Genomic DNA, 25,687 nt, shown 5'->3' with positions numbered 1-25,687 from the left:
CAATTTCACCACGATTTAATATTATACTTTAAGTAAATATTGTTGCCTTAATTTTGGTTACATTATCGATTATATTATTATTAAAGCATTACTAATATTTTTCAATAACAGATTGTTTGGATAATAACGGTCGAACAACCATCCGTTTCTATGTGCGTTACAGAAAGAAAAAAAACCATTAATATGATTTTATTTCATTATATTATATACATATATACGTATCGAATTCCTAAGCACATATTATATATTATTATGCTACAAAAATCAACAGTCATCGTGTGCAAGCGTAGAGATGTTTTGAACGAAATAAAAGGGAAAAATGACTGAGTTATTTTTTTTCCGACACAATAATAAATAGGTATTAAACCGTTTATCATACACAACTATACGGTACACCTACATTTTGTGACCAAAACATTCGAAACAGACGAAATAATCGTGTCTTCGGGACCCGTGAGCAGGTGATTTGAGTGCGTGAATTGCAGCAAATAAAATAATTCCCACCCATTTTGCAGTTGAAAGAAATCTTCTTTGGCCTGCCAATAATATAATTAAAGAATCGATATTATGTATTTTCGAGCTGATTCCGAGTGAGTATCCAACGATCAAAAATATATTCGCGCTCGATCGTAAGGCGGCGTGGGACGTAATTACAGTTGTCACGACACGCCGGTAGCGTCCCATATCAAACATTATCGGGACGAAAAATTCGGCACCGCGGCACACGTGGATTGACAGGTATCATACCGCGCAAACGGAGCGCACACATAGTAGATGAGGACGGTAAAAAAAAACACAACAAACCTCATCCGTCCGTAATTTTTATTATTATTATTATTATTATTCCGCCGACCGCCTCTCTACGTACACGTATTGTACGTATATATCATACACACATATGCACACGCATATGTATACATTATAATATATTGTGTATAATATAATCGTTCTCACGCCGCGTGCGTTTCGTAACGACGACTAGACGCACCGCATAGAGCGACGGGCGGCGGCGGCGGCGATTTACTCGGTTGTTAATATTATAATAGCGTACGGGCGACGGACGGACCGAGAGAAGAGAGCCCGAGTTCGGGTCAATCACGTCCGATTACAGGCAACGAGGTGCGGAGTACGCGCTAGACCGAACGTGTGCGTCGTGAATGTATGCGTGTGTGAGTGTGCGGGCGCGCGCTGGTAACATGGTTAGAGCCGGGGCTCCTCCGGTTGTCGGAAGTCCGGCAACACCGTCTACACGTACGCACACGCACACACAATGGCCGTATAGTAAGTGGCCGGCGCGCCGCGGCGGTTGTTCTTCTTCAAGGCTATATACCAGAGCTCCTAATGCCGCCGCCGCCACCGCGTCGTCGTCGTACACGGCGCGCGCGTTCTCTCTCAACAGGTATGCCACACCTCGCGCGCGCGCGCGCGTCCAGTCCATCGGTCCGATCCGAAAAACCAGTGTCGTCCACCCCGGCGCACCACTACCACACACAAAAACACACACAATCGCACACACACACACATGACTCACACACACACATACGACTCGCATTGATACGAACGGACGACGACGACGACGCGACGGCGGCAGGCAAACCAGTTTTCGACCTATACGACGACTCACGCGCGGTGACGGCGGCGGCTATCGTGGTGGGAGCGCTCGCGGCGGCGGCTGCAACGCGCCCGCGCGTGTGTGTGTCAAGCGCCGCCGAAGCCGCCGCCCCGCCCGTCACCGGTGGCCCCTTGTCATCGGCAAATTACCCGCCTTGTTTGTAGCCCGCGATACCGAACGCGTCCGTCGTAACCGCATTAACCAGACTCGGGCGCGCGCTCGCGCGCTGGGCACACACACACATACACACACACACGATAACACTCACACACCTACACGCATTGACCCGCCGCCGACGACGACGACTACGACGCCGTTGTTGTTTCAACAGCCGCCGCCGCCGGTTTAAATAAAATTACCGCCGTTCTCGTTAAATATAATTATTGTAATTTTTAATGATTCCGAAGAACACACAAACAGAGACGGTGTTATTATGTTTGACGCGAATTAACTGTCGTCGTTGGCGGCGCCGTTGTCGTCGTCGTAGTCGTCGCCTATCGCTGGCTGTATTATTATTATTTATAGTGGCAGTGTAGTAGCAATACTACTATAACTATATAAGTAGTAGTGGTAGTAGTACTATAATAGTACGAGTAGTAAATAGTAGTGTTAACTACGCACACACGTCGTCGATACAAGTGTGAACAATTCCGCCGATAGCGCGCGTTGTGACGTAAGAGACTGGGCACAACAGCGCGACGCCGCCGTGTTTGCTTTTGCCGACAGGCCAAATGTCTCGATAAAAATGATATGGTTTTTTTACCTAACGACCATTGTCGCGACACGAAGCTCGGTTACGCGATGTGTTAACTTTACTGACCCTGGCGCGATGTAAACAATTATAGTTACGCGTCTCCGGCTGTTTCGAAACTCGAATAAATATTTATACGTTTAAAGTTTGAACCGTAAGCTATGCATCGATTTATTATACGCGTACACATAAAATCTATGTATAATATATTATGTAAATAAATCAATGTATATCCCAAGTCGTAATATAGTGTCATATCGAAACTATTTGTTTTTTTGGCCAAAGTAACTCAATATCCCGTTGTTTAGAATTGTATACGATCGCTGTCGGTCTTATAAATTCGTGTTGTTTTTAATCAATCGTCCTAGTAGAAAATGTTTGTATGCAAGCGAAGAGAGACGAGTACCTAATACCCGGCTTCTGTATTCGGTTCAGCCTTTTAATAACTCTATAACTATGTCAATATAGTTGATTATATTACATCCACGGGCACTAGATCCATTTGATATACTCAAATCTAATATCTTGTAGATAATTCGGGATATTTTATTATTATCTTCTACCAACATAATTAATTAAGAAATATATTTTTATTCAAAAATATCGAGGCATCAATTGCTCAGCATTCGACTTATACAATCCTGCCATGAAACCAGTAAAATATTTTTCCCTGAATAGCAAAAAATATCGTCGGGCGCCAACCTCTTGTTAAGTCAAAACTCCTGGTTATGGGTATACAACATTTTACGCAGTTCGATGAATTTTTACAATCAATTTAGACCATGTCTGTAGGTAGGTGATTTCATCAAAATTCTTCGATAGTTTACCTACCATAACATTCATAACAAGCCACAAAAGAAATAAAAGGAGCAGAGATTTATTGATAAAAGACTACGCATCAAACGTCCGTAATTTCCCTTAAAATATACAGAACATACAAGTATTGGCAGGTACCTGTCTATCTACGTATTGGTCCAATCAACAATATGACAGTTTATTTAAACATATTATTGAAGGAGAATTTATTTCCAACGAATTTACGTGTAGTTTGTGTTATCGATCATTTGTTGTATATTAATAAAAATAGACCGATTCGTAGAAAAATGTGTACGCTTGCAATTAAGTTAATAATAAAAGTTTAAGACTCACCATTGACACAGACGTAGTGCCGTTCGCGTAGGGCGATGGATAAGGTGCAACGAGATAGCCCATGTTGAAAGCAGGTGGGTGGGGAGTTGGACCTGGTTTACCTGAAACAAACAAATATCTTTAATCGATTGAAAATAAGATTATCCCTGCAGATATGAAACACTGACATGTTGAGGAATTCAAAGAATATACCATTTACTGCCAATTATATTTTTGGCATCAAAAGACTACTTTATTTTATTGCATTGTTATGGTATTATTATAAAATATATCTAAAAGAGGTCTACCCCAACTACTTTTTTTTTGTTATTTCAGTTAACAGATTGTATTTTCATAACCCATTTCATACTTAAAAACGAAGACAAATTTTTAACAAAACAAAAAATATATTTTCTTTGTTTTTATTTACCATATAGTATTTTGGTATGTATTTCATAATAACAAATTAGCAACAAATAACAATATTTATAACTAAACTATGTTTTATGGTTAAAGATTATATTCAGCTAAGTGAAAAAAAAATATTAGCGAAAGGTGTAGAAAATACATAAAAAAAAAATTAAACATAATATGTAATAAACATGCGAAGTTATGAACCAAATTATCGTTAAGAGTATACGATGAGAGCACACACTTTACTTTGTTTGAACAGCGCGTGTTGATTATGCGTTTAACACGAACTAGTGAGTTAATAATTTTTCTAAAAACCAGAAAAATATAGAACAGTCAGCGGATGCTGTCAACGCCGAAAACAAGAAATGTTAACAATAGCCGTTAACTATATTATATTTGAATAGGTGACCGCCTCATTATGTGAGTTGCGTATGTAATGGTGATGTTATTATTATATAACCAGTAGGCAAAAACTTAATTTTAAAAACCTCAACACTTTAGTTTGCGAGGATCAAGTGATCCTTGACAAAGTATAACCAAATAATAAACATACAACTACCCTACTCATGTTCTTAAAAAAATAAACGAAATGTTAAACAAAAATGTATTTTGATTGATATATGTACAAAAATAAATTGTATTCGGAATATTTTATGTTTTTTTATTAGTTGGTGAATTAATAATTATATTAATTCGTGACAAAATATTGCAAGACTAAAAATAACGATGGCCGAAAAATATTTAAAAACACTAAATTCACATTAGTATGGAGCGAGTAATAAAATAAGGTATGACGATACAAAAAGGGTCCACAAAATATTAGTTGTGGTCATGTTTAAGACATAACGTAAATACTAAATACAATATAATTCCACAGTAAAATTAAAAATTATTATTAGGAATACGATTTCATGGTCAAATAAATAAAATAAAATTAGATTATAAATGAAACGTTTTTGAAAGTTTACATTTTATATTCATGACAATAATATAATTTAATATTACAACTAATAATATTAATATAAAACGTGAGATATGAACATCAAGCTTGCTATTGCAAAGTACTTAACATAATAATATACAATATGCATATAATGAGAAGGCAAGAAGGAGTATTATAATATTATGGTTGAATCAGAAAATAATGATGGTCAACGGTCATTGGATGGTTTAGAACTTTTAATTGGTGTAATTGACTGATAACAGTTACAGGTTCACCTTTGCTGCTATGTTCAAATGATAAAATAAAATTATAGGACTTTGTATGAATCGTAAAAAACGTTAGCAGTAGCAACACTGACAACCAAGGTTTCATTTTTTAAATAAAACTCTTTTGTGGAATATGTATTTTTAATCGGAGACTAAAAAAGGCCAAATTTTTAAAAATTGATAAATAATAAAATGCGTACAGCACGGACTATAATGGTCAAATTATAATTGGTATAATCATCACTCATATTATACGATTTTTTTACAAGAAACACGATTTAAGCAGTGGTTTAAAACAATAAATAATAATGTTAAGTGACAGATCGGTTCAGTAGTTAAAATATGTTATCTGAAACAGTAAAGCAACAAATGGAAAAACAAATTTCCATTACGTATACACATTACACATATAATATTATACTTGTCTTATACATGCAAACTAGAATATTTAACCCGTTCAAATATAGATGTTAATTAAAACAGCATATCAACTATCAAATATAAATTAATATGATTACACAACACGCCAAATCTATGTATCTTTAGCAGTTAATAATTAAAATACTTCAAACAAAATGGTTTTAATATTCACTACAGTATCATTCTAGATCGTGTAGATTATATTATTATGTAGGTTCCCAACAATATAAAAACTGTTGTCCACTTTGACATTTCAATTCGGGTGTATTTTTTTTTATCTCTGCTAAGTTAGTCGTGACTCATGATATGGTGTTGGAACCAACGAAGTTATTTTGAAAAACTGCTTACAGTGGTTGTGTGTGCACTGTGCATTATTATAATACGTCATAATATTAGCCTTTAATGTTAATAATATACAATATTATTGCGTATGTTCGCGCGGTGATACCGATCGGCAAAGACCCGACGACGACGTATATTATTATATGTTGATGTTTTACGACCGTCGACGACTAGACACGCAAAGAAAAAACCCTTTTATGATAGCCGCTCGCTCGAGTTTCTAAATATTATACCGATTTATGTTTACGATTTTTACCCAAACTCGACTTCTCAGCACGGCCGCCACCGTCATCTCCGGTTCGCGCACACATACACACTCACACCGTCGCCTTACATGTTATAATGATAATGATGATAATGATAATAAAATGCATAATAATAAGCCGGCTGCTGCTGCTGCTGCTGCTGCGGCGTGTGACGTCGTCGTCGTCGTCGGGAGAGACCATGTGATATACACGGCGCGTCACCCACCGTGCGTGCGGCATAATATAATAAATCTCCGAAGATTCTCCTCTCGCGATCGGTCTCGCTCTCTCTCACTCTCTGTCTCTCTCACGAACACAGCGGCAACGTCGCAACGACGGCGGCGGCGGCGGCGGCGACGGTTCTCCTCTCTCGCGTGCAGTAGTCGTGTACAGTTTTGGTTAACGAGCACCGCTTGAGAGATAGCACTGGCACACAGAGCACACTCACACACGGCTAACAAAGATCCGTCGTCGTCGCCGTCGCCATCGCCGCCAGGTTTACGACGGTGGTGCGCGGGTTGGGAGGGGCTGCGAAGAAAGCGTAAGAACCTACTGATGCCAGGGGCGGACGGACGCGCGGCGCGGGGAGGGAGTCCGGTGTCAAAAAACAAAACGAGCCTCGTTTAGGAAGCCTTGCGGGACCCCGCCCCGAGACCGTGCGCGGAGCCCTGCCCAGAGACTACTATGGCTGTACCTCACATTGCTCATATACATACGTTATATACTTTATATATACTTGTATAGGTATATATATATAATGTATATTGTACGTGCATGTATATTGTCTATTATATACCTACATAAAATTATATATAGTATATACACACACGTTCGTAAGTACACATGCACGCGCTGGAGAATTATTACGGCCACGGCGTCGTCAGCTCACGGGTTATTATAATGCGTTCGGTTCGACCACCTCTTTTATTCTCTTATTGTTGTTGTTATTATTATTATTATTATATTATTGTTATTAGCTATTCTGTCATTATGCGCGCTTCTCCTCGGTGGACAATATAACGTTCAAGGTCGTATACGGCTGTTTAAATGTGGAGTATACATACGAAAGGCGTAAGGCTGTGAGCCTGTGACCATACACACACAATAATATTATAATGCACTGCAGACCACAGAGGAAACACGAAAGAGTGTGAGGGTTTTGAGATTTATACATTATATTATATTATTTTTTTGCGTCGACGACCCCCACCACGTCTGCTGCCACCGCCGCCACCACCAACCCCACCACCGTCGTCACCACCCAGAATGACATTCTTTCGGTCAGATTCCGAGAACCGCCACCCGTCGAGTGTGTTCAACACATGTTCGGTGTGCGCGTTACCTGTGCATCGAGAATAAGATTTGGGTATACATTTTTTTCTCGCTCGAAATTAATACACACACACACACACATAACAACGACCACGCCACGTGGTGTAATTTTTTTTTTGTTTAAATACAATCCCCACGCCATCCACCACGCAATAAGCCGTTTGGTTTTTGTCTGACGGGTCCCTGCGCGCGGGTATTGTGTATACGGTATAATATTATATTATGTGTACGTTTTTTTTCCCCTCTCCGCGAATGAATGACGCGTCGTTTTGTTTATTAAATTTATTGTTTGTTATACACGCACCGGTCTCGTTAATGTACCGCGATAAATTACGCACGGTCTTTATAAATATAGGAAAATAATGTAAATTTACACCGGTTATCCGGTCAGACTGTGTGCGCGCGAGCTAGTCCGATCGAAACGTGTGGGACGGAGAAGAGAAATATACAAGGTGCCGGACCTATTGCGCTGGTATAGTTGTCGCTCGCGGCTGTCCAAGTGCCTCCTAATTACGGGTCCGATCCGGTGTGACTATTATATAATATACGGTACAGCGGCGGCGGATCACTAATTATTATTAAATACGACCGGAGAAAAGTTTGTTTTTCGACAAAAGTGAACGAAAATCGATGGGATGAGAATACACCTCGTATTATGATATAATTTTTAATAACGCCGTATATTTTAACCCTAGAAACGATTTGCCTTTCTTTATTACACCAGCATTAAAATTACAGCCATTTTGGGTCTCTAAACTTAATGCTGATCAATGTAATAAAATTAATATGTTGACATAGTTTATCATATTTTATCATAATATTAATCAACTAAAATTAATTCTGCACTAATAAATTGTATATATTGTTTTACCGTTACGTCATAATAATTGTAATACCTAAACATGTCCAATATTATATTAATGTTTATTATTATTAAATTATGCATTATTGTAATATTCTTTATTTACGATACTATTTGCCTCTGAGGCGTAAAATAAAATAATTATAATTTTTATCCTCCATTAATACGTGACCATATCCAGGTCCTAATCCCCCCACACAAAAAAATCTAGTTATTATCTAAATTCGGTAACTTACTTCGGTTGAGATCAGGAGTAGAACTGCTGGTTTTCACAGGAGAACATCGATGGTTTGAACTGACTTTCTGTAATGACAAAAAAACACAATATGAATTATTGTTGTTGGTATTGACGTAAATTTATATGAAATAATTTTTTTCAACCTTAGAGAATTTAAGTATAATCTCTTTGGATTTAAAACAACTGTGGACAGTATATATTATAATATTAGTACTCTCAATAATCGCATTTTTAATAATGTTAGCCACTGGCCACGCATATTATACTGTTATAGGTACCTCTGACAAGAATTATATTTTTTTATAACATAAAACACGTTAGATTGCGAGTCTTGTGTAAAAGCATACAAGTAACGGCCGACGATGATACGCCCGAATTTCGGTAATGTAATACGGTATATAAGTAGTATATATATACTGTATTTAAATGTGAGACGGACGAATGCTTAACCTCATCATGCTGGGATGGCGCCTAATAACGCTAAAATGCAATGGGCCGTGGCGCCCCTGCGGAGCGCCACAACGCCAATTGTTATCCAATTTTATACCTGGACGCCAATTAAACCGGTCATGTTCTCTGTAGTTTTTTTTGAACAATTTTACAGAGTGTATACATTATGATGAGCACGTCACTCCCCCCCCCCCGGCCACCACCCACAAATGGGCAGCATAAGCACGGATTCTAAAATGTTATATTACTTTGAAATTGTACCTCGCGGTATACATAATATGTAATAATATTTTAATTCCATTTCGAGAAAGATTCTGGAATTCTGTCAAATAATTACGTTACACAAATGAGAGAACCGGGTTTGTGAAATTATGTTTTCCATAAGCAAGAGTTTAGAATAAAGGTGCTGGATTGCAGGTCTCGCGCTATAGGGTCATTATCCCGTATAGTTTTTATATCCAAAAAAGGAATTTAATACTTTTTTCTTCTTTGTGTACGAGGGGAGGAGGTGAGACGACGGTATATTATAGCTGTAGTGGTCCATCATCTTGCGGACATGGTATATGTATAGGCATATTCTTAGAATTACGCAACGTAACCAGATTACGCCATTACCACCACCGAGTAAATTAAAGTAGCTCGCGCCAATCATCTATACAAGTGCTCGTAATTACTATCAATCATCAAATACTTCTAATGGTACCGGTTATTGTTACTCGTGTACATAATATTATAACCATACACTTAACATTATTATACTATATGTATGTAACGTGGTACGGGTAAGTATATTTTGCTGAGCGCGCCCATCAACATTAATAATAAAAATAATAATGTCGTAAAAGACTGTGTTATAACATTATAACAAGAACGTGCACCCGAAATATCGCCATTTTAGCTATTGTTGGTTTATCATTATTTATTTTATTCGTTTTTTTGTTTCATTTTAAAATAACCTTTCATTAAATTCCTATTTCTATACGTATATATATACACAAGCCCCCTTCCAAATTTTCGTGTGGGTGGTGCAATTCCGAAAACGATCGCCTGCGATAATAATTTATAGTAATTCCTTGACAGCGGGACACAATACCGAAACACCGTGGGTCCGTTTCTCGTCGTAATCCCTGTGCACACAACAAACGGAACAGGTTTCAAACACTTGTAGGGTTGATATTTCCCCGGCATTCTTTATAATATAATGTTATGTGTTCTCTCAATACAAACGTATTGAAACCTTCTTCGCCCCGTCTTTCTTTTTTTTTTTTCATTTTTTTTTGTGACCGCACAAAATATTATTAAACAAGGACCGAGAGGGCACACCACGAATCTCTCAATCCCAGGAGGTGCGCATTTATTGTGTTTACTATTGTGTCAAAGGGTCCCCGGTGATCAAAACGACAACACACAAAAGTAAATCGAAATTTCAAGGAAAAAATATAAATAAATACATTTTCGGCATTTACACACACACCGAACACTCCGCGGGGGGAATGCTAGGCGGCGGTGGTCTAATAATAAGACGTATGCAATGTAATACAAGTATATAACGTTTATGTACAACGATGCGTTTAGTGCATTTTTCATTTTTTTTTTTTACAAGTTACGTGTGCCGCTGTGGGTGGTTGCGGGTTACAATCCCGGCAATGTATAACCGTCATCCTATGGAAATTCGCTTATTACACGCTTTATTATCCTTTAGATTATATAACGCTACAGATATTTGATATTTCTCCGAATGTGCCAGGATGTCGGGAATGAGCAGCTTGCAGTTGCAGCATGTACTGTGTACACACACTACATCGGCGAATTATTTTTTTCAACGCACATGAGCAATAATTCGAATCACGTGTAGACTGTACGTATATAGTATCTACAATAATTGATTAGCACAATACAGTACTGAATAAGCGATGTTTTTAATTGATCGAAAGCAAAAAAAAAAAGGTATAAATAAAACAGGTAAAAATCAACCGCGACGAGGATATTATTATTTAAATGTACATGGTAGTACGCACACGGTCGCAACATAATTACGTGTGCAGTCGCACGTGTCTTCCTTGTTCGCGGAGAGCCCGGTTATTAAAAATAAATTTTTAGTAACGACCTTGTCGGTAGTTGTCGCCTGATTAAGTGTTTATGATTGACGGGGCGTCTAGGTGTTGGTGAGCGTGTTTGTGTTTGTATTTTTGAGCGCTTATATATATGGCGTATATTATATTATTCCGAACAGTTAATTGAATTCATTACAACGCCGATGGGTAACGCGATACCCGCAGGCCCCGTAATTAACAGCGTCTCGGTCTGGTGCGCAAAACGTCTACGGAAACAAATAAATCCTCACGCAAACGACGAGAAACACGGCGGAGAAAGAAAAAAAGTAAGTAAGGAAGGAAAGAAAGAATCGGTGAGAGAGAGAGAGAGAGAGAGAGAGAGAGAGGAGTGTGTGAGAGTGTCGTGGTGGAGAGACGAAGAGGGGAACACTGAGGAAACATAAAATTATCGAATATGAATTTTTTTACGCCTAGTTAACGTACGTGTGTGTATGTATGTATGTATACTCAGTGGAGGGCTATTATTATAATCACGGGTTTCGGGACAGAGGCGAGAGGGGTTTAACAATGGTGTTACACCTGTTTTCACCTGTTCGTCGTGAAACAACCCCTCGGAATTGTAATTGGACTTGCCACGGATAAGATAAACAATAATCTGGGATTTTGGCGATCGTCAAACTCAAACGCCCGCGCGTTCGGGTATGTGGGCATTGTTTCGATTCCCGAATCGCTCGGAATTAAAACAAACAAAACCATTAAATATTAATTATAATATTGTTTAGGATAATAATAATAGGTATAGGGGCTACCGCTACCCGTGTTCAAATACAAACAAACGGCCGGTCACCTGTTAGGTAAAAAAATAATGGACAACCAACTATTATTACTATTGTATTATACAGGGTGATGCTGTTTACCTCAGATTCTGACAAGTCGATCAGGTCGGACTTCTCCTCGGTGACTTTATCGGAAGAACGCTTGACTACGTCTTCGCCGCCGTCCTCGTCCTTGAACACGATCAGCTCGTCCGAGCTGCACGCGTCCTCGCCGGCCGCGCCTCCGTCTTCGCTCGCATGGGGCATCACCTCGGCGGCTCGCGCGGTTGTAACCGCTACGCTCGTTTCTGGGGGAGGGGGTTCGCAGAGGAGACAAACGCCAACCACTCGTGTAACGGTGGTACACGCGCGGTTAACGACGGTGGTATTATTGCTATTATTATTATTATTATTATTATTATTGTGTTTGGCGACAACCCTAACGGCGGTACATCGTCATCAATCTGGGATCGGCGCACCTATCGCGGCGGCCGGCGTACGGCGGCCGGCGCCGCCGGAACACTACCTTTGTCCGCGCGCCGATAACGCACCATCACACGAGAAGACACTGTGGCGACGCGAAACGATATCCAAAAATCCGGGGACGACACGACCGGACGGAAAACGCAAACGAACGGCACAACGACGAAAAACTCGCACGATAATATCAAGATAATTTTTGGTGTTAGCGGACCGCTCGGCGTCTTTTACTCGAGACTGACAGATTACGACGGTAGTAGTTAATTTTTAATAACGTTACCTATACACCACCATCGCGATTATTATTTTATATGTTATAATACTCGTTTATTGTTACATTCGACACTTGTTAACGGCGCGCACTCGTGTCGCGTAGTATTAAAATATTATTACACTCGTGTCGCAGTCGTAGACGCATAAGCGCGCGCGCGCGTGTGTGTGTGTGTGTGTGTGTGTACGTATGTGTATTACTGTCTGGCGCATAAGCGCGCGCGTTGTGCGTGGACTGGCGAACTGCACGCCGACGACGACAGACGTGTTTTTGAACCGGACGGTACACTAATGCCGACGATGCGAACACGCGCGGCGGACTTCTCGACTCGTCGTCCGGTCGGCCGCATACCACACGGGGCAGAGCAGGGAGCCGACCAATCGACACGCGGATAACCTCCCCCGCAGCCCGCAGTCCCCGCGCCGCCACCAGGCTCGCAATGCGCCGTGCCACTCCGCGCACACACGCACATGCGCTGGCGCGTACACACACACGCACGCACGCACACACACACACATCGCGTACACACTAACGCACACGTATTTTATTAAACTCTTCGCTTGCTAGAGCTCACGCACGCACACAAGCACACGTACACTCGCACATACACACACACTGACACACACACACACACACACACACACCGTACACACGACACACGGACGCTACTAACGCGTTAACTATAGCACAGGGATTCTCAATATAATAATATATTATATTATAGTTGCTATATACTTATATGTATTGAAGTGTTATAATATTGTTGTTGTTGTTGTGTTGCGTTGTCGTTAGTCATTATTATTGTCGCTGTATTGTACCGTCTCGGCGCGAAACTCGTTCGTAACCGTCACGGTCGTATAATGTCTTCGGTGGTCGGTTTTACCGCCTAAAGTCACCTATGGTCGCAGTGGTTTCGTGCGTTGACCGACACTACGGGAGACCCGACGACGTCCTCCCCCGCCTCGCCCAAGCCGCAACAACAAAAAGTATACCACCGACCGTCGTCCGGTGCTTTTTGCCGCGATTTAGATATTTATGCTTTGTATTACATAATATACGCAATAATATCCCCCAACCACTACCACCTCAACAATGTCCGAAAATAAATGAACATAAAATGCGTTAATAATACATATTTTGTATACATGTATGATGGAAATATGTGAAAAAAAAAATGTAATAAATTGTTACAATATTAATGCCAAAGCATGACATAAGATGAAGCATTAAAAAAAAAAAAAAATGTAATAATACTAACAGTTTGAGTGACTTTGCTTGTCTGGAAATTATAAAATAATGCATAGTGAGTGAAAATAGTTATTGATGTGAAACTGCAGCAGAGTGCTATCGCCGAATGATTATTTCAATAATAATTACACTAACTTTACATACAGTATTAATCAGTGAAATGGAAAACTCCGAAACACTGGTTACTTACATATATTTTCATATAATACTGTAGGTACATCTAAACTATACTATATAATAACAATTTATATAAATATTAAAGTAAACAATATAATGTATATGCTTTAAACAATATTAATAAATTAGACGAAGTTAAATCCAATTCCCAAAATGTAAATAAAGTACAGCAGGTATAGCTATATAAAGCATAAATAATATACTTAGATACGAATCAAATACCTCTAAGTTATAGAACAGCAGAATAGGTTTTTGTCAAGGATCCTACAACTTATTTTTTAAACGTGTATTAATACAAACGTATATACATATGGGTTTATTGATATTTTAAATTAAATATAAACTTAACGTAACTTTTGTATTTATATAAGTTTCTGTATGGAAAAAAACTAATAAATAATACTGTCTAATATTTGAATTATACTATATAGGTACACGTACTAACTGTACCTAGTATTAACTATTATTATTATTTATTATGATAGAACATAGCTCATATATTGGTGTAGTCAATAAAACGTATACTTTATTAGTAGACCACATATCGGGAGACAACCATAAATTATTGTACGTGGGACTGTTCTAACTTCTAGGATTGTATTGGTTTTTGTTTCAGTTGTACACAGTACGCACCACTAATCGATAATTCTGTAGATTTCAATAGATTTTATTGGCAGTGAAAATAACTTATTGAAATGCAACAAAACTATTTTAGGGGTTAGGTATTTAAGATTTAGTTTTATTATTTACTGTCAATAAATCCTTTGTGACAGTTAACTTTAATTCATTCTAAAGACTAAAAGAGACAAGTTTATTAGATCATGTGGTATATTTTTTTCTTGACATATTTTATTATAAATTATAGTATATATATTGAGCTTTGACAACAAATTATTGATATTTCAGCTTGTATTACGTTTGATAGTTTTTCACCAGGAAAACGAAATCTGTGATAAATTATACAAAGATCTCAATAATTGCAGTGTCGATCGGTGTATAATATGTGATGAGCGACACATAATTTCACAGTATTTAGGGACTAGAAATAAATTGAAAGATTCAATATTAAACATTCATGGTGAGTAAAGTTTAAAAACCTTGAAGGAAAAATAGATTCAAATACAATTATATAGTGAGGGAAAAGTCTTTCTTTATAATATGAAACTTCATATTTTAAAATAATTTATATTATCTAATACATTACTAATACTTAATAGATATTCTATTAATAACAAAAAATACATAATAAACGAGAAACGCTTACCTTTCGCCAGCTATATACTATAGGAAATTTAAAACTAAAAAATGAATCAAACTAAAGATAAAACCAAAAATCCGAGATAGAAAATTTAAAATTCGCATACAAAACGTTCTCAACGGTTTTACTTGTACTACTGAAGAAAAAAGAAAAATTCATACGGGAATTAGATTTAACAATTGCTGGTTGATGATAAAAATATGATTATTATTTACATTTTACTTGCTAAACTTGTTAATGCTACTTACAAATTTAAAGTCTGCACAGTGCACACACATGCGTATCAATAATATATTGTTCTGTAGCCGCTTGCGATCTGTGAAATGTTAACAAACCGTTTAACTGTTACTAATTGTATATTATATCACTCATTACACGAGTCCACTGTAATTTATGACGAATTATAATGATATATTGACATACTGCAGGAGTATTGCCGATTACCAGAGCTCTATTTAGAGTGACGCAGGATGTTTTAACTAAAATTTTTTTTTACCTTATATTGTAAATTTTAAAAATGCACATGACTGTAACATTAAATTACCAAAAAAGCCTTTTCGATAAAGTCTCACCTTAGAATTTTGTGATAAGTAAAACTTCACTCATTAATATTAAAAGTAACAAAGTAAGATGGATTCTTCTGGGCTCAATATTTGCAATGATAAGCATTAGTATAATATGGCGTTGTCAACACATACGGGCTATGTCCTTATTTCTAAAACAACAGCAGAACGAAGATAACCGTTAAAGGTTATAGAATATTTTGAAATTATAACCGTTATTTAATTTTAAGAATTAAAAATTAATTTCGTTATAAATATTAACGTCAAATCGTCAACAGCTCAATATGAAAATAAAGTAAAATTTTTCCTGTATCCAATCGCCAATTTATATTATTTTATTATTGGTGTATAATATACACGATTTGGAATACACGTTGATTGACTTATATAGTTATTTAAAAGTGATGTAAAGGAGACAAGGAGTTACCAGTAGCCACACTGCCACAGATATGTATAATACATAGTTTATCATCTATATCTGCGGAGATAGCGTATAGACCCCTTCTTCCAGGAGGGGGGGGGAGCAAAGAACCATGACCTAATACAAGTTAGGTTGAATTTAATCATGCAGGCAAAGTATACTGATTTGTTTCAAGTCCCTCCTTTTTATTTTCCAAATCAATCATTTGAATATTATTTGGAAGTAAAAATTTTACTTTAAAATATTTAATTACTTTAGTAATGATCTATATACCAACTTGCGTTTGTGTTATTAAAATGATAAAAATATTTTATAAGGAAGCACTCCTATATGAGAGTAGGTATACATTGTGTATTTGTATGTACTTAAATTTTTTCTTGTAAATACCTACTTCCTATGTATAGATGTATTTCTCTACGGTCTACGGATTTGGTATTCAATAACATTTTTAAACCACATGTATACAATTATACAAATTGAACATAGATACACGTCGATACAAAAAAGTTTAAGTACTACTGAGTATTGACATTAGGTAATCCATTTTAAACCCAGAGTCTTAGACATTCGTTAGGTACTTAAATAAAGAATTTAAAGTTCGTAAATTAACGTTATTAATTTCACTTGTAAGTACATTATACATTTATAAACCATAAGCAATCACTGTGTATAATATTTATATTTATAAATACATTTTTCATTACATTACGTTGATCAGAGCTGTACATTTATTGATTATGCGTATTGCATAGGTATATCAAAAAAATTCTTTCTGGATTAAAAAAAGTAAGATAAAAATTTGAGCATAGATATTATAGGTATACGAAAATCGTTTTTTCTTAAAAATATTTTTGTGTAGTTCTTTACTATTAATTATTTTTTGTAATATATATATATTTTCCCTATACAATTTTAATATTTTTTTCATGAACTCTATTGTATATATTATTATTATACTACATTTAACCCTGATTTTATAGTGCATTAGTGACTAATTTAATAATCAGATTAGTGCATACTGCATATAGTTCCCTATTTTCTAAAACACGTAACTATATACATGAGTGTATATTCCATGATTTTTAGTGCATTAAATGCACAGCTTTGATAATGACTATAATAATGATACAATTTTTCTCAAGTATAAAAATTTAAAATTGTATTTGCTAATAGTAAATTATGCTATCTATATTATATTGAGTGTGTAAACGTTTCCAAACATTTATTGAGTTTCCCATTTTTTGTTATTTATTTTTTGTGTTGTTTACACAATTTTACACAAAATCATAGACTGAATCTAGTTTTAACATAAGACCATAAGTCAGAACTATTTATAACTGATAAATTGGTTTTATTTAACAGCTAGATAGGCTATAAGCCTATAAATATATTTTAATTTTAGTTCATATTCACAGACGTTTAATTTCTAATTTATTGAACCACCGGCTAACATATAAACCGTACAACCTCAAAAATTAATTATGCTAAGAAAAAAAATTAAAAATCAAATTGTTAAGCTTATATCTCAAATGTATTATAATGCGTATGAAATGGTAGGGTTGTGAACCATCTGCGCACAATTACCGGACAATTGAAAAATAGATACCAAAAAACGAATTCTATTATTAACTTAATTTGTTTTTTGTTAACTGCTGTGATCTGTTTCCCGAACATAATCATATCTATATAGTTTCCTCATATATCTTTTTAAACATATATTTATTTATGTACACAATAAATTAGGTATAGGTATGGGTATATAAAATTATATTTTATACACGGAACCTAACCTAAATAGCGGAAAGCACGTTTCGTTTGCGGCCACCAGACTTGGCAAACATTGGTATTAGTAATTGTGATCAGATTGTGACTGTGTAAATTAATATAAAATTATAGCCATGGCAAAAAATTATATATTTTTAACACATAAGTTTATATATTTTAACTTTCAACTTTCATTATATAAATATGGATAGGAGTTTTACTAATACAACAAAATATTGTCAATAATATAATTAGGAGATATTTGATTACATTAAATTGAGTTAAATTGTGTGCAAACTATTGGCAAAAATGTGAGTAAACGATCAAAATGCGCAAAGCGGCAATTTCGTAGCACGTTTGGTGTGCCGTGTACACTGTACATTACAATATTAAATCATTATAATATAATAATGATAATGAATAATATATGTTTAATATTACGTACTAGATATGTTGAATTTACAATACATTATACATATATTTACATAATGTACTGATTCAAAAATTGGCCGACGACGATGGACTGGTTGTACCTACATCATTACAGTATAATGATAATTATTTGACCCAGTAGTCGGTATTCCATATTGTAATCGTTATTGTATTTTTTCCATGTCCCGTCAAACGACCAACACTTAGCGATGACCGCTCGTAATATATATACACATATATATTGTATATCTGTATATATACATAATTGCTACGTTAAAAAACAAATATATATACATAATTGCTACGTTAAAAAACAAATATATATACACGCGATGTCCGTACCTAACCTAACCACCTCGAATCTATACAAAAAAAAAATTTATTTTATCTATATGATACATAATGGTTTATAAATATTGTATAGAGTTATCATTTATATAAATTATAACCATATAGGCTTAAGTATACGAAGTGTCGAAGTATAATATACCTGTATAGAAGCGTAGGTACGTGTGCCGTATGCGTTGTACGATGTACCTACCAGTTTACTATTCCTGTATAGTATATATACTTATATATAAAAATAAACGTATCTTTTTTTTCGCTATTATCGTATATATTGTCGGGGAACTGGAAAAAATTCTTCCGTCTAGTATACTCTCAGCGTGTAGGATTCGAAGTCATATTCCTCATTAAACCTATTAATATATTTTAGATAATATATGTTTATAGGTATAGCCGTGTAGGAACAAATCCGAAGAATGGAACACAAATCGAACGCAGCCGTTTTATGAAGAATAAATAATACACATAGTCACGTAGGTTAGTTGGTTACACTATATTGGCTGTTATTCTATCAATTTTTTGAAGACAATAACATGACCACTCGATAAAGGTACGTTATAATAGCAATATTAACCCGATTTACATTCTTGACGTTTTCTTATCTCAACGAGGACGCCCAATTTTGGCGGGAACATTATAGTATAATGTATAATATACAACTATAATAATAACGGTATGTATAATGGAAGGGAGGGGCCAACAATAATATAAATCACCACTGGTTTCTGAGGGGGCTTGTAATTATATTTGAATAAATTCAATAACATTCGTATAATATATTGTATATGATCATATTTATTGGGTTTGGTTTTTTTTTTACACAATTATATTACATATATATATGTATATATATATGTATAGTGTGGCTATATAACGTTATGAAGAAAAAATATTTAGGTTCGGTTGTAACCCACGTCCCCTCCACAAACGGTTGCGCCACTGGGCGTTGTACGACGTACGTGTAGTAGGGTGTTATATATTATTATACCCATACGACAACAACAATGTCCAGTGTTATAATAATAATAATAATAATAATAATAATAAAATATATCATAATGAAACTAGCGCCGCATGCGGTATACCTATATAATAATTAAATTAAATATATATATGTACAACGGGCATATCGCCGATATTTCCTTATGGTTCGCTGCGAAAAAGGCTGCGGACGAGTGCGTATGTGCACCGCACACATAACGATAATAATAATATAATGAGTATAATAACGCATTATAATTTATAAGTATATAATGTATACGTAGTGCGATTACACACTTGCGCGCACGCGAACGCTCCGTATAACATTTCACGGGTTGTTAACGTGCGGCACGACATGGTAATATTATTATAATAATAATATAGGTAAATTGTGCGCTGCGGCCGCGACGCATCGTCAGCGCACATATTATTACATATTATTATATTATTATAAAAAAGGAGATTCCGCCGAGCTACATATTATTTACATTAACAACTGTTGTACACGCGCAGATATGTGTACCTGTATAGTAGTACCTACGTGGCTACATACTACCATAGAACAATACTTGCATACTGTTTTTATTGTTATTATTATTATTATTTTTATTATTTGTTATTAATATTATTATTATTATTTTTATGTCCCGACTTACTGTGTTGCGCTCAAAGAGCGGTACCGACCTTTTTTTCTTACACGAAAATCGCGGTAACAGCCCACGTGGACCACGATGCGTTGCTGCAATGAATAATAAATTATATTGACGATAATTATATCCTATTATTATCCCTTGAATTATTACAATAATAATATTACCAAATTTAAACGGTGTCTACGTATATAGTGAGTTTTATAACACTATTATCATAACTGACCACGCTGATACCTGCAGCGCTAACGTGAAATCCGCATGTGTTGTCTCAGACTTACAAACGTACTATGTCCGGTACAACACAGCAAAAATTTAAAATGTCAAAAACCAATAATCCATATATGCCTTGGGTCTAATAATAATAAAAATAAAAAATAATAATAATATATTTTACTCAGTTATTTATAATATTATAATAGAGTGAATTGCCCATTGTACAATTTAGAGATGAGAATAGTTATTACTTAGGGCAGCGGTTCTCAAATTTTTTTTTCGCTTACCACTTAAGTATATTATCAATCAGTCGCGTACGGCGTACGGCGTACCACTGGTGATAAAAATAAAACGATACAAACATTACATAGTTAAATACATTTATTTTAAATAAAAATGCAGTAAAATACTACAATATATTATTATTTATTTAATAATAAAAATTTATTAGTGTTTAAAAATTAAGATATGAATTAAATAACGTCTAATTATCAATCTAATATTTATTTTTAATTTTCCATTCTACTATCATGCCGCCTTCCGAGTACCACAGTTTGAGAACCGCTGACTTAGGGTATTTCAAGGGTTTTTTTTTGATAGAGTAATTTTGAATTAAGATAATATTCTCACTTTTAAAATTTTGACGGTTGATAAATGTATTCTAATTTATTAAAAACGGATTAGAAACGTTGTTGTCAAATTTGCCATGTTAGTAAGACGGAGACAACACTCATGCGCTCTGAGAAAACAAGCTTTTCTTGGTGCTCTTGGAAACGGCGGCTCACGGGATTTACGTGGTACGTTTAATGTCATCATGACGAGGGAATAAGCTTTGGCTAAACCACAGCTAAGTCTCGAAAAAGACTCGAGTTTATCGTCGTGGTTTAAAAGGAAAACAAATATCACTTCTTCGAGCTCTTATACTATAATAATATTAGGCCTATGCGCATGTATATATATACCGGCACTGGTGCAGTGTATGTATAGTCGACGACTCGCTACATTTTCGCTTCGCAGAACTCGGACCCCAAATCCGCCTACACGAGTCGCACGGATAAGGGTGGGAGTGGCAAACACGTATAAATATATATATATTTTTATACATAATATATCAGCCATCGCTATATATATATATGATATATGTATATTATGCGTATTGTATATACACACTATAGTCACTATACACATATAAATAATATAATACATTACACGTGTATTATATTATTATTATTATCATTATATTGAGGCGTTCGGGTGGACGTACGATATATAGGCTATTCCGAGAATCGTCCCTGTTGCAGCATCCCCTGTAGATATACCGCACATTTGCACTGCGCAGCGTATAATAATATTGTTTACGACGTATATGGTATAATAAACTATTACCTCGTCTCACGTTATTATTATACGGACGTATTGTTAAAAGTAAAAACGCATAGGTATGTGTACCGCACGTAGAGACGTGGACGGTCGTCTGCATGACCGTACGATATTTATGTAGACGGTTTGTGGCTATGGTTAAGCCGTTAATGCTGTGAAGCAGTTGATGACTTTATACATTTTTTTCTGGAACGTCTTAGACGATTATTTCCTAGCTAAAATGTAATTTAACTGTTACAACACACGAACCTAAGCAACTAGTTTTAATTTTACATTTTTCAACAATTATATGAGATAATTTTTAATCAATTCCAAGTAAGTAACTGAAAAGTGAAAGAAAATCATAAATCAAATTCTAAAAATCAATTTCCTTTAGTTTTAAATCTATTTTTTCGATGAAATATTTGTACTTGTTAAATATATACCAGATACCTAAAAAAAATTATTAATAAACATTTCAATAAAATTATACTACAAATTATGTTGCATATTAATACATTATTATTCACCTATAATGTAAAATATATTTGATTCATAAAATTAAATATATTAGGATTGATTGGAATAAGATTATTTATCTTGGTATTTATTATGGCTTTTAAATTTTTAGTAAGGGCATTTTTAGGTCATATTTTTCATTTTTTATTGGTCATAAACCTCCGATTTCTAGTCATGGTAACTATTACAACGCATTTCAGATATGCACATTAACAATAAATGTTCTTTACATAATAAATACGATTTGACTTTCATTATCATAGGTGATGATAAGTAGGTACATTAGCTGTATACACACGGCGGCGCATACATTTATATTACACATATTGTACATAAACATAGATATTATTATATCGTCAAATTTTCATATTATAGAATATTACATTATATAGTAAGTGCCGCAATCGCCGAAATCGAGAGGAACTTTAATTATTTTTTCAGAGAGAGCATTGAAGCATATATATTTTTTTTTGGCCCTCACCCCCAACGGACACAATCACTATAGCACCCAGAAGTGGAATTGTTCGTATATATGGATTATGGACATAGGATATGGTATTTGTATTTGTTATGTTATATATATTACAATATAAATACAAGAATAATATTTATTTAAAAAAATGCCTAACTTACAAGAACCGTTTACCAACCACAGTAAACAAGAGAATCGAGAGTTTTTTTGGCATGAATAAGTGTAGAACACATCTCTATAAATATTCGATATGGTCACCACCACTCATCAGACACCCTAACCACAGTAACATCACATGATATTCTGTTGTGCAAATAATCGTCAACATATTTACTAAACATTATATTATTTTCGGACTTTTTTGCCTTTTACTATTATTCTGACTATAATTAAATATTGGGTAAGATACATAATGACAATATAAAAGGAAAACCATACAAATATACAATTCCGACTTCTAATTTATTATTGTAGTTAATATTTAATATAAGACATAGTCATAATTTATCATAATTCATAATTATTGCATCGATAATTTTGACAATATCAAATTCTCACGAAAACGAGAAGTAAGACAGACAAATTAATGTATAATATACGATTGAAAAAAATTACGGTGGGTGGCTGATATGATTAACGAAAACCGAAATTCAGCCATTCAGATTTCAGACCACCTGCACGCTTGGTGAATATTATGTAATTCGACGACGATTTCATATTTCATACATTATTTTCCGACTTCCACAGTTCTATAAATATTATAAAGGTACTTTGGCACTTTGCTATACCTATGTATTTTATAATGTATGTTTACCCATTCCCGGGCCAAGTACATCTTTTTTATGACCCGTGTTTGTATAATACATTATACATATGTCATGTGTGTATCTTCAAGGGGGATTTTGGAAGGGATTATGATGAAATATTAGCCCCCTCAAAATTATTGTTGTACATTTTGTTCAATTAAACCGGTAGCTTATCATAATTCGTATTGAACTTGACGTGGTGAATGACAATAATACCTACTAACATATTATTATCACTTTTGTTACTATTTATCATAATTGTGTTTCACATCAGAACATAATAAATAAAATCATTTTAGTTTCTTTTTAGAGCCAATTAGTACTTTTGAGAGGTAATAATTGAAGTATACCTTTTTTAATAATAGTCGGTAAAAAGATAAAATATTAAGGGAAAATAGGAATTTTTACACAAGACCAGTTTTTGATAAAATCGATATTGTTTTTTTGGTGTAGGTTATAGGTAACTCAAAAACAAATAACAGTAGAAACTTGAAAATGTGGACTATTTTTTAAGCTTTTGGAGCTATTTTATACATGTTATAACATTTTCGATTTTATGTTACTTTTTCTACATTATACATCGATATTTTCGATTGGACAGAAAGTTGGAAAATGAAATACAAGGTTGCTATTAAATTGTTCATATATAGTGTAAACAATATTGAAAAACATAGTCTCAATATATTTCTATAAGCGTTTTAATTTAGAATTTTAACAAAAATCATAAAAATCATGAAAAGTTAAGTGTTATTTTGAGTTAGAAATCATCTATTTTGCATTAAAAAATACATTTTTCTGGCAAAGACACCTGTTTTTTAATTAATTATAATTTCGATGTACCTAAGACCATTTTCGTTGTAATTCGGAAGTACTAGTCACGTGGGTAAGTATTAGGTATAGTCATATATAATGTTATATATATATCACACAGAGTTTAACCTGTTAACTAAATACGAAATACTTACCAATATCAATACTTACTAGTTACTAATTTACTATAATACTATATTAGTATAGGTATTAGGTTGTAGCCTGTAGTTAAAATATTCAGCTAATAAACTATAACGCCCATTACTCAATATCATACAGATTTATAGATTCATAAGTCATACAATTTGAATCGGCGATAACAGTCATTTATCATTATAATATTGTTATCTTACATTCATAACGCTTAAATTTACCGTTGACCGCGTGAAACTATTAACATTTTAATACGTAGATAAATAAGTAACAACATGAAATAAGCGCATTTCTTCGTTTGTATTCGTATAATAAACATGAATCATATATTACTGATTCACAATTCACTACAACTTACACACGATGATTGGCGATTGACTATTTAAAATGGAAAGATTATTAAGTGATTTAGATTAATAAAAACAATAATAATATGAACAAATGTAGCCGATTGGCATTGGGGTATTTGTAGTTAATTATAATTTTAAATTATTGATATAAATATATAATATTATACCTTCAGGTGAAATTAATTTATTTGTGATTTGTGAATCAAAATCCAATTTAATTTATTAGAAGGTATATTGTTATAATTTAGGATTTTAAGTATTAAGGTATATATTATTATTACAAAATTAAATTCTTATTTGTTAGTACTTAGTAGCAATGTAACATAGCTTATTTTTTTATCGTAATTAACATGACGTCTAATCTAAAGCATAATATTGTGTGTTTCAATGATCGACAAAAGAGTATCTACATAATTCCACTTATTACTTTCCGTTTCTAACATAACATTAAAATAAAATTACACACTTGGTATTAAAACAGGCAAGTTAGTACCTATATAATAGTAAGTGCAATTTTTTTTCTATTTAATAAGTCCTTCA

At 34.7% G+C, this 25,687-nt stretch overlaps 1 protein-coding gene across 2 annotated transcripts in view; it reads right to left on the bottom strand.

Annotated features, from left to right (window-relative positions):
* The window catches only part of LOC111031490 (protein pangolin, isoforms A/H/I/S), a 52,640-nt gene extending 39,693 nt beyond the window's left edge, over positions 1–12,947 (bottom strand). For both annotated transcript variants that reach the window (XM_022311461.1, XM_022311460.1), the window contains exons 1-3: positions 11,975–12,947; positions 8,552–8,618; positions 3,513–3,613 (exon numbers count right to left, since the gene is read on the bottom strand). In XM_022311461.1, the coding sequence (XP_022167153.1) occupies positions 3,513–3,613; positions 8,552–8,618; positions 11,975–12,139 (333 nt within the window). In that variant the 5' untranslated portion in view covers positions 12,140–12,947. The remainder of the gene's footprint in view (positions 1–3,512; positions 3,614–8,551; positions 8,619–11,974) is intronic.
* Between the last annotated feature and the right edge of the window lie 12,740 nt (positions 12,948–25,687).

Source organism: Myzus persicae, unplaced genomic scaffold (genome assembly GCF_001856785.1).
Source record: "Myzus persicae strain clone G006 unplaced genomic scaffold, MPER_G0061.0, whole genome shotgun sequence".
Classification (NCBI taxonomy): Eukaryota; Metazoa; Arthropoda; class Insecta; order Hemiptera; family Aphididae; genus Myzus; species Myzus persicae.
The sequence above is the reverse complement of the archived record's forward strand: the minus strand, read 5'-3'. Positions and strand labels throughout refer to the sequence as shown.